The sequence below is a fragment of the Erythrolamprus reginae genome, chromosome 3 (genome assembly GCF_031021105.1).
Source record: "Erythrolamprus reginae isolate rEryReg1 chromosome 3, rEryReg1.hap1, whole genome shotgun sequence".
Lineage (NCBI taxonomy): Eukaryota > Metazoa > Chordata > Lepidosauria > Squamata > Dipsadidae > Erythrolamprus > Erythrolamprus reginae.
The window spans coordinates 44,756,801-44,774,372 of record NC_091952.1 but is presented as its reverse complement, the minus strand read 5'-3'; the positions used below and the strand labels follow the sequence as shown (position 1 = coordinate 44,774,372).

The following is a 17,572-nucleotide window of genomic DNA, read 5'->3' as shown; positions in this document are numbered from 1 at the left end:
AAACTCCCCCCACCTCACCAAACTTTCCCCCACCTCACCAAACTCCCCCCCCCAACACACATCACCAAACTTCGCACCACGAAGGCTCGCGCTGCCTCCCGGCGCGGATGTCCCCCGCGCCGCTTTTCCTTCGAGGTTGCTGGAACTGAGGAAGAAAATGTAACAAAGTGGCCGGGTCGGATATATCTCATCCCTCTTAACCAAAAGGCCCGTTTGTTTTCGAGCGGGTGTCTCCAACTTTGGCCACCTGAAGACTTGTGGACTTCAACTCCCAGAATTCCACAGCCGGATCTGCTTTGTTTTCCTCAGCTTTGCTGGCTGAAGAATTCTGGGAGTTGAAGTCCACAAGTCTTCAAGGTTGGAGACTCCCCCCTCCTCCACCGTTTCCGAGGATGCTCGTCTGCACGCTGGGCATCGCGGCTGTTTCAGCTTTCCGGACGCGGCTCCTTTAAGAGGCGAGGTTTCCGAGGAACGGGGTAGGAAGGGCCGAGTTACCATAGAGACAAGGAGTTGATGCTCCGCAGAGCTCGTGCGGAAAGGTGAAGAATTGGCGGGGAAAAGTGGAAGGAGGGGAGTCCCCCTCTTCTCCGTGGAGTTTCGTGCGGGGGGTGTTGATCGGTCTGAGGGCAAAAGCCAGAGGGGCGAGGAATCCAGTTGGCAGCGCGGTTGAAGCTGGGCCCAGCGTAGGGGAGACCTGCCGGGTTAGTTTGGCCAGGCAAATAATCCCGGGATGAGCTGCTGCAAATGTTGGAGCTGGGGATGATGGAGAACAGGTGGGTTTGTTGGCTGCAAACTCTTCCCTTCGTTGTCCCAAATTATCCTTTTATAGAATAGAATTCTTTTATTGGCCAAGTGTGATTGGACACACAAGAAATTTGTCTTTGGTGCATCTGCTCTCAGTGTACATAAAAGAAAATACACATTTGTCAAGAATCATGAGGTTCAACAATGATTGTCATTGGGTTGGGTTTTTTTACCCAATGTAAGTAAAATGGTTAAAGTCTTCGGAGAGGGGCGGCATACAAATCTAAGTAATAAATAAAATAAATAAAATAAATAAATAAATGTTCTTTCTGGTTAAAAGTAATAGGCCCCTTTGTTGTTTATTTAAAGAACAAAAAAACAACAACACCCCACTTTAATCAAATGTGGGTAATTTACTCAGGTTTGGGAAGCACTGGATCGCTAGCTCTTAAATAGATTTGGCATCAGTTTGACTTGCTTTAATGGGTTCAGGGACTATGGCCTTGCCTTGTTACGAACAATTAATACCCAGTAATGATTATTATTATTATGGCTGGTCACACCCTTAGATTAGATTTGGCAATTTGATCAGCCTGTTGAGGCCTTCTCAAAGATTTGGGATTGGCAGATTTTAATTATTAATAAAGCATAAAATGCAACATTAAGACTAATAATATGTAATAATAATAATATGCAATAATATGCAATAATAATAATTATAATAATATATTTACCTATTTACCTATCTAAATTATTTACCTATTTACTTATTTACTCACTCACTTACTTACTTACTTACTTACTTACTTATTTATTTGTTTGCAATTTATAAACCGCCCAGCTCCTTCTGGACTCTGCGTGGAGAACAGCAATATAAAACAATATAAAAACAATTTAAAATCCTTAATAATAAAACATTCACATCCATTCAGCTGGGGCTAGATAATATAGTTCACTGGCTCCAGGCCTGCTGGCAAAGCCAAGTTTTCACAGCCTTTCGGAAGGCCAGGAGGGTGGGTATTGTGCGGATCTCCGGGGGGAGTTGGCTCCATAGAGCCGGAGCCACTACAGAGAAGGCCCTCCCACATGCTCCTGCCAGCCGATAGTGTATAGCCGAAGGGATCCTGAGGAGACCATCCCTATGGGCTCTAATCGTCCGCTGGAGGTATGATAATGATAATAATGATGATGGTGATGATAATAATAATAATCATAATAATAATAATAATAATAATAACAATAATAATACTTAAATAATACAGTATTAGTTAATGCTGCTTGTGAACAAATGGAGATAAATAGTCAGGTGTCCTTGCATTGGGTGCCTATCACCTCCTATTTAATTCATAGATCCCCTTCTTTCTTCTAAGGCATTAGACCTGGGAATTCCTATTGTTATATTGGAATTGGACTGTGCCCCCTTGTTCTCCTTGTCCAGTTTCTTCTCCTGGGAGCCCTTGAAGCCAGTGCCATCACTCTGGAGGATGATAGAAGAGCAGCTAGCACCCAGCGAGAGACTGGAAGTGAAGACTATTTTGGGAATTGATCTCGTGGACCACAGCCTGGAGCTTCATAATGAGGTTTGGAAGAGGAGCTTAAGGCCCACTGTATGGTTTATGCATTTTCCTATTGAAATACTATGTATAGAGGGGCTACAAAACCCCCCCACCATTTCATTTTGAATGGATGTGGCTGGTTTCTACCACATGTACCCTCACATTAGCATCTTTTGAGTTTTTGACAAAAAGCTTAATTGCATAAAGACTTCAGTGGTATTATGTATATGGAGGTGTTTTAGTGTGATGTAAGATAAAATACAGGAAATAGTATAAGGGCAGACTAGATGGACCATGAGGTCTTTTTCTGCCGTCAATCTTCTATGTTTCTATGTGATGTGCTTTTTAACATGGGAACTATAATCTGGATGTCTCAACTATTTTCAAAATATTGTTTAGATCCTGTAAGGGAAATTTATCTGCTCCGAGAAAGCCAAATTGTAAGAGTGAATTGATATATTGCCTTCTATCTCATCTGCAAGTTTTCCTTTTGACTCATGTCAGCAGGCTTCTAACACCTAGCTAGAGTCCCTAATCATCGCTATTTCGATCCCTTTGTTCTATTCCAGTCATTCACACCCTTTATTTAGCCTGGGGCAAAGAACAATAAACATTCCAAAATACTTTCTCATGCTAATGGATTTACTTCTCTCTGTGTGGATTAGTTAAAAATCTACTATGCATGTAAAAATCAAGAAAGCAGAATAAATAACATGGGGTAGATGGACAGAATCAAGATATGACTGGAATGTTTCTAGAAGTGCTGTGGATTGTCTCCAGAGACTGGTCTGTCTGTCTGTCTGTCTGTCTGTCTGTCTGTCTGTCTGTCTGTCTGTCTGAAGTCAGGCCTGATTCAAAGGCACCTAATTCCCTGCCTACCAAGATCAAGTGGTATGCTTTTCCATTGCTATCTTCCTGGGGTCAAAGACTCCAAAGATTAACGTGACATTCTTGGGATTTGTATCATGCAACTCTAAATATTTTGGGGTATGTCCAATGCACACAGTTAATCCTCTTCCCTCTTTACAGGTGAAGACTCTCTTGGAATTCTATCAAGAATTGCAGTTGGACAATTTTGAGCACAGACCTGATAATTGCATCTTGCTGGCAGCTCCTCCCCACCTGAAAGAACTAGTAAGAGAGGAGATTCGCCTACTCCTGGTTGGCTTGCAGCAAAAGGCTTTGCAGGAGGGCAGGTACTGGTGAAAATGAAATGCTTCACAGTGAAGGTCTAACCCAGGGCCCCCCAAAACGTTTTCACTCCAATGCGTCCTTGGTGCTACAAACTCATCCTCAGTGCCCCCCCCCCACTCCACCCCCTTTAAATGAGCATGGCTTGGTGACCAGGTGATTAGGTGAGCATGGCCTACTTGTAAAATGTGGTAACCAGCTTAGTAACCAGAACACTTGCTTGGTAACCAGAATTTTGGGCTTAATTGTGGTCTTAAATCTTCCTTCCTTCCTTCCTTCCTTCCTTCCTTCCTTCCTTCCTTCCTTCCTTCCTTCCTTCCTTCCTTCCTTCCTTCATTCCTTCCTTCCTTCATTCCTTCCTTTCACTTTCTTTCTTCTCAGCAGTGGGAGAAGGGAGAAAGTGCTCTAGCCCAGTGTTTCTCAACCGTGGCAACTTAAAAAATATTTGGACTTCAACTCCCAGAATTCCCCAGCCAGCGAATGCTTATTGAGTTGCCAAGGTTGGGAAACACTGCTCTAGCCAGCACTTGGCTTATTTTTCTGGTGAGCTCAGAGTCTGCCTGGCAGGCCCATCTGCCAGCTCTCCAGGCAGTGCCATTTTCTCCTTGCCCCGCCAAGGGACCCCCCCCCCAATCCACAGGCCACTACACCCCTGAGGGTGGCAGAGCTCCAACGATGCGTGCCTGATGCTTCCCGCAAAGGAGCCAGAGCTGGGAAAGTGAGAGGGACAACAGTGGTGGCAACCACGCTCTGGTCTGTCATGTGCTGACCCAAAGCGCAGTCTCCAGGCTGGCGGTGGCCTTGGCAGGGCAGGGAGAAAGTGGCGCTGCCTGGAGAGCCAGTCAATGGGTGGGGCGGGCAGTCTCTGAGCTCCTGCCCGCCCCTCGCTCTGCCTATCTCCTGAGAAGTTCACGCGGAGTGGCATTGGGTGGAACTGGGCAGGGTCAAGCCACAAGAAAGTCCAGGGCGATTGTCTCGCTCACTATTTATTTATTTATTTATTTATTTGTTTGTTTGTTTGTTTGTTTGTTCGTTCGTTCGTTCGTTCGTTCGTTCATTCATTCATTTATTCATTCAATTTTTATGCCACCCTTCTCCTTAGACTCAGGGCAGCTTACAACATGTTAGCAATAGCACTTTTTAACAGAGCCAGCATATTGCCCCCACAATCCGGGTCCTCATTTTACCCACCTTGGAAGGATGGAAGGCTGAGTCAACCTTGAGCCGGTGATGAGATTTGAACCGCTGACCTACAGATCTACAGTCAGTTTCAGTGGCCTGCAGTACAGCACTCTACCTGCTGCGTCACCCTGGCTCTATGCTGTGGGGCAGATGGGCTGGAAGAAGCCCAGTTGAGCAGGGCCAGGGCAGTGCAGCCTGTTGTGCCTTCTCTTGCCTCACTCTCCAGCCCCGAGGGCCACGTATTCCCCCTGGCCAGTCCTCTGTACAAACCGCCCACTCCGTTTCTGCAAAGGCAGAGCCCTGCACGGTGATCTAAAGTGGGGAGGGTGGTGGTGGTGTAGAAAAGGCTGTCTTCCACCTGCACCTGCCATGCTGGCTCCATGGGACTTCGGGCTCTGAAGCAGTCCACTGGCTTCTAACCCGGCGCCACAGCCCGAGTTCCCAGTCATGTTGGTGATCTGCAAACAGAGAAGGCAGGTGGCCGAGTGAGAAGCCAGTGTGGCTGCTTTGGAGCCCCAAGTGCCGCGGAACCAGCACAGGAGGCACGGAAGGCGGCCTTTTCTGCCCTCTTTGGATTACCCTGCAAAGGAGGGAGCTCTGCCTTTGCAGAAACGGGGCCGGCACATGTGCAGCAGCCCTGGGACATAGCTTGCCTTTCTGCCATTCTGCTCAGTGTCTGCATTTCCACCAAGGGCCACCTTCCCACCTACTGGCAGGCTGGGCTGATCACTGACCTCAAGGCAAGCGGGCATCGGGGCTGCCAAGAAGGCAGTGTGGAAGGCCACCAAACACGGGAAGAGAGTAGGCTTTTATTATTTATTTTTTATTTATTACTTAGATTTGTATGCTGCCCCTCTCCGAAGACTCGGGGCGGCTCACAACACGTGGAAACAAATCATAAATAATCTGATAAATTTAAAATTTAAAGATTTAAAAAGACCCCATATACTAACAGACATAGACACAAGCATACCATATGTAAATTAAACATGCCCAGGGGAAGATGTTTCAGTTCCCCCATGCCTGACGGCAAAGGTGGGTTTTAAGGAGTTTACGGAAGGCAGGAAGAGTAGGGGCAGTTCTAATCTCCGGGGGGAGTTGGTTCCAGAGGGCCGGTGCCGCCACAGAGAAGGCTCTTCCCCTGGGGCCCGCCAACCGACATTGTTTAGTTGACGGGACCCGGAGAAGGCCCACTCTGTGGGACCTAATCTCTACCTCCCTTCCCGCCACCCCAACATGCTTTCCTGCTTTCCACGTGGCCTCTCCAAAATGCAAAAGAGGGATTCATCTGAATGAGAATTGTGATCGACCTCAGTCAGCAAAGGGACTCTTAGCCAGATATTTGCCTCCCATTTTGTTGCTGTATAAATAACAGAAAGGGCACTGAGGACAATTAGAATGGACAGGACCGCAAGGAAAATATTTTTCTTCCCAATATTTCAGTTACACACTGGAAACAAGTTCATTTAATTGCCCCTTCGGGGTTTTCTTCATTATTTAGTCCTTGCTGTCTCTCGGGCCCAGCCTTGGGTAGTTTGGTTAGAAGAGTTCCTCTCACTTTATTCTAACCACTGTGCCATGATGGTCCAGTGGTTAGAAGATAGTATTACAGGCTGACTGCCCACTGCCTGGGGTTTGATCCTGACCAATTCAACCTTCCATCCTAAAGTCGGTAAAATGAGGACTTAGATTGTTGGGGGCAAAATGCTGAGTCTGCAAACCATTTAGAGAGGGCTGCAAAACACCATGAAGTGGTATATACTGGTAAATCTAAGTGGTATTGTTATTACTATTCACATGATTTAGTGAGTTTAAGCTAGCAGTCCCCAAACGACGGCCTGCAGGCCGCATGCGGCCTGCTGAGGTCATTTATCCAGCCCGGGGGTGATTGACAGGAGCACAGGTGCATACTTTACTTTTAATTTTCTTCAAAAAGTACACCAATTATATTTCTAACTTATTAATCATTATGCCAAAGTGCTTCCTTCTTTCTTTATACATTTTTCTATAAACCAAGAAAACCTTTTATAGCCAATCAGATGTTAGCAAAAGAAAATTAAAAACAAAACATAAACATATATGAATTTCAGATTTCTCCCCCCCTCTAAATAGTACGTTCCCATTTTGTTTTTTACTTTAAAATAAGGTATGTGCAGTGTGCATAGGGATTTGTTCATAGTTTTTTTTAATAGTCCGGCCCTACAACAGTTTGAGGGACAATGAACTGGCCCCCTGTGTAAAAAGTTTGGGGACCCCTGGTTTAAGCCATGGTTCCTTGTATATTATGGATGGGAAAGAAGGGCCTTTTGGTCAAACTTGCTTTTTCTTTTAGTCTAAGGCTGATCACCTAGATGAATTTCATTTCACATTCCAACAAGTTTATGGCTGCAGTCCTTGAATGTAAGAGATGCGTGGCCTTCTCATAACTCTATTAATTACAAGATTGCTGCTAGGTTCTTGTCTCACGCCTGCTTCTTATTGCAGGGACCACGACTGTGCCATTGCTAAATACAACACACATGTGATCAATTTTGCTTTGAAGACAAAGGCTGGAAATAATTGGCCATCATCCGGGAGCAACAATCTCATCAAGTAAGACCCAAAAGTAAAATATTATTCAGCTGTCTTGTATATTACATATCTATTTAATATGTTAATTCTTATATACATCTGATTCCACCACCACCCCACTTTTTAAAAGATTATTTTTTTTGGGGGGGGGGATAGATATATTATTTTGTACATTGTATTTTTTTTCATTTTCTTCCTAGTTATGTTTATATGATACGGGGGAGGAAAGGAGGGAAACACAGACAAATAAGTGTTCCATTAGAAATATTTTTGATAAATATAATTAAGATTTAATTAATAGTACCTAAGTGGGTATCAACATATAAAGGATGTTTGCCTACGGTAGATCCAATATTTTGACCTAGTAACTGTAGGTTTTCAGAATTTGGATATTTGAACAAAAATTGGTCATGAATGGTCTTTTTGTTCATCTACCGCTGGAACTGAAATGCATGCTGTGTTAGGCAGATCAACCACTGCTCTGTAATCATAGAGAGGGATTACTTGACATTTACAGATATGCAATGAAAGTTACTAACAACTCCATTCAGATGCTGCTTCCCATTCCTGATCCGAGTTGCTTCGTGCCGGAATGCCCAATTCTTAAGTTGTATGGCATTTGTATTAATCCCGTTTCTGTTTTCTTAGGTTATTGTCCTGTGGCAGCACAAATGATTTGGAACCATATTCTGATAAACTGAATATAGCTCAGATCGGTGAGATAACCTCCAGACTTAGGCAAGTTTGCATACCTCCTTTCTGCTTTATATTTTTTCTTCTAGGAACAGTTATTAGAAGCAAGGAGTGTAGAGAGGACTTGTATGGGAGTTAAGAATGATAAGCAATGGTTAACATGGAAAATAATGGACTGGCTCATCAGAAATAGGAGTGCTTGGGGCAGCAGAGCATAAAAATACATGCCAATGAGCCCAACAATTTGTATTTAGAATTTCTTCCTCTGTTCCCTATAGAATAACCTGAACTCAATCTGTATAGTCTGGAGGACAGAAGGAAAAGGGGGGACATGATCGAAACATTTAAATATATTAAAGGGTTAAATAAGGTCCAGGAGGGAAGTGTTTTTAATAGGAAAGTGAACCCAAGAACAAGGGGACACAATCTGAAGTTAGTTGGGGGAAAGATCAAAAGCAACGTGAGAAAATATTATTTTACTGAAAGAGTAGTAGATCCTTGGAACAAACTTCCAGCAGACGTGGTAGATAAATCCACAGTAACTGAATTTAAACATGCCTGGGATATCCATCCTAAGATAAAATACAGAAAATAGTATAAGGGCAGACTAGATGGACCAGGAGGTCTTTTTCTGCTGTCAGACTTCTATGTTTCTATGTATCATACTCATGAAAATAAGGAGAACAGGGAGATTTGCAAACTTCTGATTTCCTCTGCCCGCACATGTGTTGTATGTTTACTTCTGTGTGAATGTAGTGAATGGATCAGTTGTTGCAGAAGGGTTTTTGAGCACCGATTCAATAAGAACTTTTAAACTGGGAAACCTTAGTGAAACAGCCCTACCACACTCGCTCCTCAGGGCATCGTGTTAGCTTCTGCCTTGAAATCTTGGCCTGAACATATCTGAATTTCCATTTCTTTTCCTCTTTGGAAGAGGCAGAATGTGCAATCTGTTCCATTGCATTATGGAACACAAACATGTGAATTTCAGGAAAGAGGATCATGAAGCTGACACCTCACTAAACAGTAGATAATACTATGAGTTCTAAGACGTGGAGAGGAATGAAAGGGGTCATAGTTGCAAAGAATCCAGCAAGAAACAGCTTATTGCTCAGGAATTTGGGAAATTTTGAACCAGAATGCTATCAAAGGAACAGGTTAGGAGTGTTTGTGAATCTTTGTATTGAGCGCCATAGTTCCCTCTAAGCTGAGCAGTGAGCAATCGCTCACTTAAAAATCATCATCAACTCAGAGTTTTCCAAACCTGCCCAGAAGCCGAGAGGGAAAGAGTGAGAGGGAAGGAGAGAGAGAGGAAGAGAGGAAGAGAGAGAAACAGATAGAAAAAAGAGAGGAAGGAAAAGAGAAAGAAAAAGAATGGGAGTAAGGAAGAGAGAAAGAAAATCAAAATCTAGTTTGAAACTAGCTCAACTATTTAAGTGGCATTTTGATATTGATAGAGTTGCCATATTATGAGCTCACTGTTATAGACACACAGTACAGTATTTTATTTTGAAATTCTCTGAGGCAAAACAGGGTGGGTTTTTTATTTGTTTATTTGTTTGTTTGTTTGTTTGTTTATTTATTATTTCTGTGCTGCCCAGTCCCGAAGGGACTGCCGCTCAGACACTATACTTTTCCGCCCACCGCCCCCAAAAATTAGAGGGAACACTGTTGAGCGCACCTTATTTATTTATTGGCCTTTTATGCCACCCTTCTCCCTAACCTGGATTTCACGTCATCCCCAATACACTGCATTTAAAAAGTAGCTGATGTCTGGTTTTCAAATTCAGTCTTGAATGGCTCGCTTCTATATAATGGAAATAAACAAAAATTGGAGGAACCCCTGGAAGTTCCACACTCAATATCTGCAGTTGGCGATATGCTTACTTTCTCCCAATCTCACATTCTGTCAATCTTTATTGACATTTTTTTTTTATCTAGGACTTTGCTAGAGGACGAATGCCATGCTCTGGAAAGATACATTACACATTTACAGGTAAGGGCTATATCTCGGCTTTCCCAGAGCTTCTACACCATTGCACTTCTAAAAGTCCAATTCAGATTTTGGTCCTGGGTCTGTGAAGCTGCTTTGTACACCCATATAGTTAAACTTCACTCTCTATTTGCTCCTCATTTAGAATATCCATAATGGCCCAGTGATCATCTCTGATTTGGGAGTTTATCCTATGAAGTACTCATAGTCTTATGGTTACAGCACTTAGGTTTTGTAAGGAGGGAGTATTATGTAATGAAGATAGATTTGACTTTTATCTCAGCTTTGTAACTAATTAATTAGCTGGTGTTCCTCTCATCTTTTCTGATCTGAAGTTGGTGATGGATAAAGGCTGAGAAATGCAGAGTAGGATAATAATATTATTATTATAATTTATGTTTGGTATGTATGTGCTGTTTGGTTTTTAATTATGATAGGGTTTTTAGTTTTTTTAAAATATTAGATTTGTGCCTATATAATACTGTTTTTATCGTGTTGTGAGCCGCCCCGAGTCTTCGGAGAGGGGCGGCATACAAATCTAATAAATTATTAGTATTATTAGTATTATTAAATGACATTTTTTGGTGTGCAAATACAATTGCTTTGGATGCAAGTTGCTGCAGCACTAACCCCTACTGTTTGTTTCTGCTCTTCTGAACCAACTTTGCTCTGTGCTCTTTGCACAGGTATTCTGGGTAATATGACCACAATGACATAGGAATGCAGAAGGCTAACACTGGCTATTTTCTAGGGGAAAGGAAATGTAATCTCTTTGACTGAAGAGACTGGGTGTGCATTGTTCATCTAAAGTAGTAAGAAGCGGGCGGGGGCTGGGGGAGAAATGCTTCTGTGTACAGAGCTGTCAATGCATACATTATTTTGGGAAAGACAGGTATTCCTCTGGGGACTTTTACAAAGGAGCATGATTTTGACATTTCAGCCTCTTTTCAAAAAATGTTTGATTTATAGAACAAACTAGAGGAGGTGCATCAGAACGCTACTGTGCAGCAAGACAAAATGCACGAACCCACCATGGCTGGTATGCAAAACTTTCATGTTTTTATTTAGAATTAGACTGGAGATCGGAAAAAGAGGGTTTTTCTAATATAGACAATATAAATAATTGGGTAAGTACTAGTCCCTTAACTATGTTGTTCCTGGGCTTGTTGCTTCTCCATCTTGAAGTAATCCTCTGTCCACAGAACTACAGGAAGAGAAACGTATCATGGAGCGGGATTTGCAATTGAGCCTGCCCAAGTCATGTCCTAGGCCTCCTTCCCCGATGTCAAACCAGTTTGGGAATAGCACCCATTTGTCTCAGCTCAGGTAGTATGAAAATGCTTGCAAGCTACAATACTAAGAAGAGATGGAAAGAGCAAAAGCCTTAGGAGAAAGTGGGAAACTTAATTCAGCCTTAATTTATTATTACTCTATCTCCAGAATTTCGAAGTAACATTTTTGGAATTTGTTCAATCCACTTTAGTTGACTTTGGAGATCCATAAATTCTTCTGCAATGACTTGGAATTTCAGCAGTTTTGTTACTTTTGATGGAAAGATGCTTAAATAAAACTTTTGTATCATACAACAACTTCTCTTTATTTCACAGCCACCCAAGAGGCTTAGAGAAAGGGCCGGGATCTGGACAGATCAATCCTGCTTCTAATGAGATTCCTTCACCAGATCCCAGGGATCAGATTTCTCCACTCTGCTATCAGCCATCATCCCGACGGAGCCATTCGACAAGAACCCCTTTGGGATGGATGCATCAAAAGAGTGAGGATTCCAACCAGACAATGAAGGAGAATCACACTAAGCTGCCTACAACATTGGGACAGCCAACAGCGTCAGTGTATAGACCAGCGTCAGCATCAGCCTGGGAACCTGCGTTTCTTCCCATGCCTCCTACAGATCCTTGTCCTCCATCTCGCTTTTCTCCCCGTATTAGATTGTTGCAGTGTAAAGGACCAAGCTGAGAAAAATAGAACTTCCTCTTCCTCTGGACATCTCACAGCTTGCTGTGTGGCAACAGCGTCCACTGACACAATCTGCTGCTGTCCCCTATGCTTGAAGTGGGCTTAATGTTAGCTACTGCTGCCTTGGCTCATTCTTATGTTCAAATTGATGGATTCCAAAGAAAGTAACAAAGCCATGCTAAATATCCCCTTTTCAGTATAGATAAGTGTCCTGGGAGTGCAGCGGTGGCCCCTGGGATCCTTCCTCCTCCTCTTCCTCCTCCTCTCCATTAGTCAGTACAATCATTCCATTATAACATTAAAGAGAAGGTACAGCTCCTCAAATTGCATTTCCAATCCCACAAAAAAAAAAAAAAGAACTGTACATCCCGACTTCAGGAATATGAAATTCATTAAAATCTATGAGACTTTAACAATCTACAACTGGGAGAGTCACGATATGGGAGACTCGTACAATTATTGCTATGAACAACGAGAGGTGGCGGGGCGGCTGCCACGCCCTACGGGGGAGGGAGGGACAGACGTGGAACCATGCATTAAATAGTGCATTTTCAGTACAGAGGAGGGAAAGGATCGGATGCTGGCGGCTGAAGGTGAGAATGCCATCCTGACACGAAGCCATCTGTCCTCCCTATCCATCTGTGCATGATGCAGACATTTGGCACTTAAAAACACCGGCCATTTTGCCCGTCTCACATGCTGGGGCAGTTACCCTGTGAGTAGGGACCAGATGTGCCCTTGCTGTTGGCATTGTAGCAATCGTGCATCCCTGGGAGCTGAGGGATGCCCCTTGCAAGAAGTTTGGCATTGGCGTCCCTACAAGAGGGTTGGCGTTGGTGTCCTGGAATCATTGCTGCCACAGGATAAAGGGCAAAGGAGTGGCTGTCAGGACCTCCTCCAAGGCCTTGCTCAGGATAAAGTGCAGGCAGCAATGCTGAAACGAAAATGTGGGGCAAGGAGGCAGGAAGACACAACCATTTTAGTTACCCCTCCGCATTTGAGCCAGTGCGAGACCTGGCTTGTGTTGCGAAGAGATCGTCCTGCCGTGAGATATTGGTGCTTCTGGCCAACTTCTTGTTCATTATTGCAGCATGGGAACAGAGGCTTCCACCCCCATTAGGAAGGGGCCATCCAGGGCTAGCCAGGAATAGCTTCCCTGGAAGGTCACGCCTTCTGACCTCTGTGCTTCCCTCAAGTTGCAAGGGCTGGTCTTGGCACATCATCTACTCTTAGCACCATGGTTGGCTCTGCACCTTTCTCTAGAGACCGGGGCAGGGCTAGGTCCCAAGGGTCCCTTGCAAGTAGAGGGACCCTATTCAAATTCATTTGCTCCTCTGTAGGGGTAGAGAATCAACAATGGCTTCAGAGGCTCCATTCCTCAGAACTCAAGTACAAGCGTCAACAGCATAATTCAGTCCAATACTTTGCTCCACCACCTTTACACGGTGTGGCAGCAGCTTACAGGAGTTTCCCACAAGCCTGGGACTTTCCTAGGTGTGAATCAGTCACATAGTGTCTCTATTAACTATGTGAAAGGATGCGGGTATGTGGGTGTACACAAGAAAATAAATTCTGGACAGTTAAGACAAATAAGGCTAGATCCTCCCTACCAATTATGAGAGATGGCTGGAATTTTCTTAAGCTCTTGGAACCATCGTTGGGACTTTATATCTACAGTCCTAAAAAGGCTACCCCACTTTTCATAAAATACTTAGGCAAGTGGGAAAGCTGGGAAGGTTTAGATACTGATGGGTAGTGTGCAGTTTTCCATGCGTGTGTACCAAGAGTGCTCCCAAAGGCAGTAGTCTAGCTGAAGGTGGTCTAGCTCTAGACTGAACTTTGTCTAGAATATCAGCTCAATTTTGAAACCGCTTCTGACCCCCAGCACTCCCATTAGTTTCCTTGTGGGGCCAGCCAAATAGCCCTGATCCAGGGCAGTGAGGACCGTGTCGTCCCCGACAGATTCTAGATTTGCTGGACCCAGGAGTAGCTGCCAGAAACCACCCTGAAGGGGCTTCTAAGCTTCTAAGACATCAACCGACCTTCCTGCTGGTACCTCTCAAGGAACCCCCACCTAGTTAGCCAGTGCACGCATCTCTGCCTCCGATCCTGGTCCTGGCTGTGAATTGGGGCCATCTGAGCATTACTTGTAAACATAAGGGTTACAAGATGGCACAGGGACACTAATGAGGTGGGTGGGATGGGAACTCGTAGCCCCCTCCCCCAGAGTCCAGCACAGCCTGGGAGCCAGGGGTCCCCCACCCGGTGGGGGTACTTTAGTATATCTGAGCAGAGTAGGGTTTAGAGAACCAGGGCAGGTGGGAATGGATTGATGCAAGGAGCGCTCCCTGCCCTGCCTCCCAGGCTAAGGTTCACATCATTGAGTCTTGGCTGTGGGTTGAGCCATTGCTTCCGATGGTGATGGCAGCCATCATGCCAGCCTCATCGCTTTTGGGCTTCTCCGGGTTCAGCAGCTGCACCTCCAGCTGGGATTCCGTTGAGCTGTATGCTGTTGCATAGCGGCCGGTCTTGTGCTCAACAAGCGCTGGGCCCCACTCCCGGCTTGGCCGAGTAGCATTTTTCAAACGCTGCGGAGATACAAAAGGCAAACAAGGGGTTGGTGGTTTCAAGACGTGGTTTGCAGCGGGATCTGAGCAAAGCACACCCACAATGTCCAGAAAGGGGCAGCACCTCTGCAAGCCCCAGTCCTACCTCCAGTAGCGTGTCTCCTTCTGAGCGCAAAACGTAGTAGACTGCATAGATGGGGATGCAGATGACCGACGAGAGCGCCATACAGAAACCAATGGCAACGGCCCAGGTCGGGTACACGTATGTGTTGTACGTGATTGGTTCATACTGAATCACTGTGAATATGAGGATAAACTGGAAGGAGAGAGGGGAAAGGCTGATTAAAACCAATTATATACTGCCTGCCATTATTCCCAGTCTTGCATTCCGGAGACCTTCAAAAACTCTCTTAATTTTATTTATAATGGGAAGTAGAAAAACTCTGGCCTTCTCTCCCTCCCCGTCTCTTGCTTGCTTGTCACTGTGTTTCTATCACAGTGACAAAAGCAACTCAGTCTTTATTCCATCCTGATTATGTTGTTAGTCCCCCAGCCCCCTTTTCCCTCACTGCCAATCTTGTCTCCTTTAGGATTTTGTGTAGTTTCCCCCCTGCCACTTCTTTTTGTACTCACAAAGATGATAACTGGAGAGATGAACCTCCAACAGATCTGGAAAAATAGGGGTGGTGGAAAACCAAGCATCATCTCAATGTCCTTGAAATAGCTCCGGTACCCTAGATGAGAAGATGGTCAGTCAATTAGACCGGAGGTATTATAATTAGACACTAGGAATACTGCAAGAATCCACAGGGTATATTTTCTTCATTCTGTTTCTTTCCCTGATCCTTTGCTTCCTATCTCGAACACAACTCCTGAGAGGGAAAGCCCAGCACAAAATTAGTCTCTGCAATGAAGAGACTTGCAGCAAGTTCTCATTGTCTACTGGCAGAGTGCCTGAAAAGGGATAATGTCCAGACCAGAAAACACCAGGCAAAATATCCTTTGGGGCTCCCCTTCTTAGGACAATGGGCTCCCTCAGTATAATGTAGTAAATGTGATAGCGATAGCAATGATTGTATTAGGAGATATCACAATGACCTGACTCCCTAGAACTCTGGCCTTATTTTTATTTATTTATTTATTTATTTATTCATTCATTCATTCATTCATTCATTCAATTTTTGAATGCCGTCCTTCTCCTTAGACTCAGGCGGCTTACAAAATGTTAGCAATAGCACTTTTTAAAAGAGCCAGCATATTGCTCCCACAATCAGGGTCCTCATTTTACCCACCTCGGAAGGCTGGAAGGCTGAGTCAACGTTGAGCCAGAACCGCTGACCTGCAGATCTAGCAGTCAGCTTTAGTGGCCTGCACTAGTGCACTCTACCTACTACGCCACCTAGGCTCATTATGCCCTTGAAACTTGCCTGAGGATGCCACATTTCTGTACTAAACCTGCAATCTTTTTCTTTAGCTACGAACTCTTTTTAGTTGGGGAGCAAGTAATCAGATCTGTGCCTTGGATCCAGAGTCTTCCGAGCTGCGAGTGAACGTGAGCAAGGAAACCAAATACTGGCAACAGCCAAGTAAACTTTAATATCCTTTGAATTGTTGTAATTGGATATTAGTCTGGTCTGCATTTGAGGCATGGACTCTTCATAAGAAAGAATTGAACAAAAATTCCTGACGGCAGCTTTTCCCAAGGTCAGGAAACTGCAGGGAGAACACCATTTTCTACTCTTGAATCTATATAACAGTGGTGGCGAACCTTTTTCCCTTGGGTGTCAAAAGTATGCGCGCGTGTGCATTAGTGTGCGTGCCCACACCCAGAATTCAATGCCCTCTACATGTCCCGCCCCCTGCGGATGTTTGTGTGACACCCCCCACCCCCTGTGCTGCCCCACCCCAGATATGCGGGCGCAACGCTATACGCTACCCTGTGCATGGGCACATGATCCCTTGCCCAGCATTTTGGAGATAGCAGGACTCCTTGAAGCATCTAGAGGCCGGAAACAACTTCCGGTAGGGCCGTTTTTCAACCTTCCCAGGCTCTAGAAGCTTTGCTAGAGACTGGGGATGGCAAAAACGGCCTCCCCCACCCCCTGGAGGCCCTCCGCAGGTCAAAAACGCCCTCCCAGAGCTTCTGGATGAGCCCTATCCTTACCTGGCATACAAAATAGACCGCTTGGACACTCCTGCGTGGGCGGAGGCACCAAAAAACCCCAAGGGCCGTGTGCGCGGAGCCAGCCAAAAATTAGCTAGCCAGCGCGCGCATGCGTGCTGGAGCTAAGCTAGGGCAATGGTACGCATATCCACAGATATGGCGCTGTGTGCCACCTGTGGCATGTTCAATTCAATTCAATTCAATTCAATTCAATTTATTAGATTTGTATGCCGCCCCTCTCCGAAGACTCGGGGTGGCTCACAACAACGATAAAAACAATATTATAATGGCACAAATCTAATATTAAAAATAACTAAAAATCCTATCATAATTAAAAAACCAAATAGCACATACATACCAAACATAAATTATAATGTTTCAAATCCCCCATGCCTGGCGGTATAGGTGGGTCTTAAGTAGTTTACAAAAGGCAAGGAGGGTGGGGGCAATTCGAATCTCCGGGGGGGAGTTGATTCCAGAGGGCTGGGGCTGCCACAGAGAAGGCTCTTCCCCTGGGGCCCGCCAGACGACATTGTTTAGTTGACGGGACCCGGAGAAGGCCAACTCTGTGGGACCTTATTGGCCGCTGGGATTCGCGCGGTAGCAGGCGGTTCCGGAGGTACTCTGGTCCAATGCCATGTAGGGCTTTAAAGGTCATGATCAACACTTTGAACGGTGACCAGAAACTGATCGGCAGCCAATGCAGGCCACGGAGTGTTGAAGATACTTGGGCGAATCTGGGAAGCCCCATGATGGCTCTCGCGGCCGCGTGCTGCACGATCTGGAGTTTATAAACACTTTTCAAAGGTAGCCCCACGTAGAGAGCATTGCAGTAATCGAACCGCGAGGTGATGAGGGCATGAGCGACTGTGAGCAATGACTCCCTGTCCAAATAGGGCCACAACTGGTGCACAGGCACACCTGGGCAAATGTGTGC

At 45.0% G+C, this 17,572-nt stretch overlaps 2 protein-coding genes across 4 annotated transcripts in view; one reads left to right on the top strand and one right to left on the bottom strand.

The window, feature by feature from the left end:
- The first annotated feature begins 462 nt into the window (after window positions 1-462).
- CCDC24 (coiled-coil domain containing 24) lies at window positions 463-12,324 on the top strand. 2 transcript variants are annotated; one of them, XM_070745029.1, is made up of 9 exons: window positions 463-539; window positions 2,183-2,324; window positions 3,330-3,496; window positions 7,158-7,265; window positions 7,893-7,982; window positions 9,879-9,933; window positions 10,900-10,969; window positions 11,133-11,256; window positions 11,538-12,324. In XM_070745029.1, the coding sequence occupies exons 1-9, from the start codon at window positions 514-516 to the stop codon at window positions 11,902-11,904; spliced, it is 1,149 nt and encodes a 382-aa protein (XP_070601130.1). In that variant the 5' UTR covers window positions 463-513; the 3' UTR covers window positions 11,905-12,324. The 2 variants fall into 2 exon arrangements, with proteins under 2 accessions (XP_070601130.1, XP_070601129.1); XM_070745028.1 differs by having other exon boundaries at window positions 474-773.
- Window positions 10,968-17,572, bottom strand: part of SLC6A9 (solute carrier family 6 member 9) — a 73,121-nt gene continuing 66,516 nt past the window's right edge. For both annotated transcript variants that reach the window (XM_070745026.1, XM_070745027.1), the window contains exons 12-14: window positions 15,105-15,205; window positions 14,617-14,787; window positions 10,968-14,492 (exon numbers count right to left, since the gene is read on the bottom strand). In XM_070745026.1, coding sequence (XP_070601127.1) covers window positions 14,277-14,492; window positions 14,617-14,787; window positions 15,105-15,205 — 488 coding nt within the window. In that variant the 3' untranslated portion in view covers window positions 10,968-14,276. The remainder of the gene's footprint in view (window positions 14,493-14,616; window positions 14,788-15,104; window positions 15,206-17,572) is intronic.

What these genes read in the sequence shown, in the direction of transcription:
- CCDC24 (XM_070745028.1), top strand. Translation starts at nt 745, where the DNA reads ATGTTGGAGCTGGGGATGATGGAGAACAG. An exon ending in GGGAGCAACAATCTCATCAA is followed by an intron (nt 7,266 to 7,892) that starts GTAAGACCCAAA and finishes CTGTTTTCTTAG; the next exon opens with GTTATTGTCCTGTGGCAGCA. An exon ending in GCACGAACCCACCATGGCTG is followed by an intron (nt 10,970 to 11,132) that starts GTATGCAAAACT and finishes CTCTGTCCACAG; the next exon opens with AACTACAGGAAGAGAAACGT.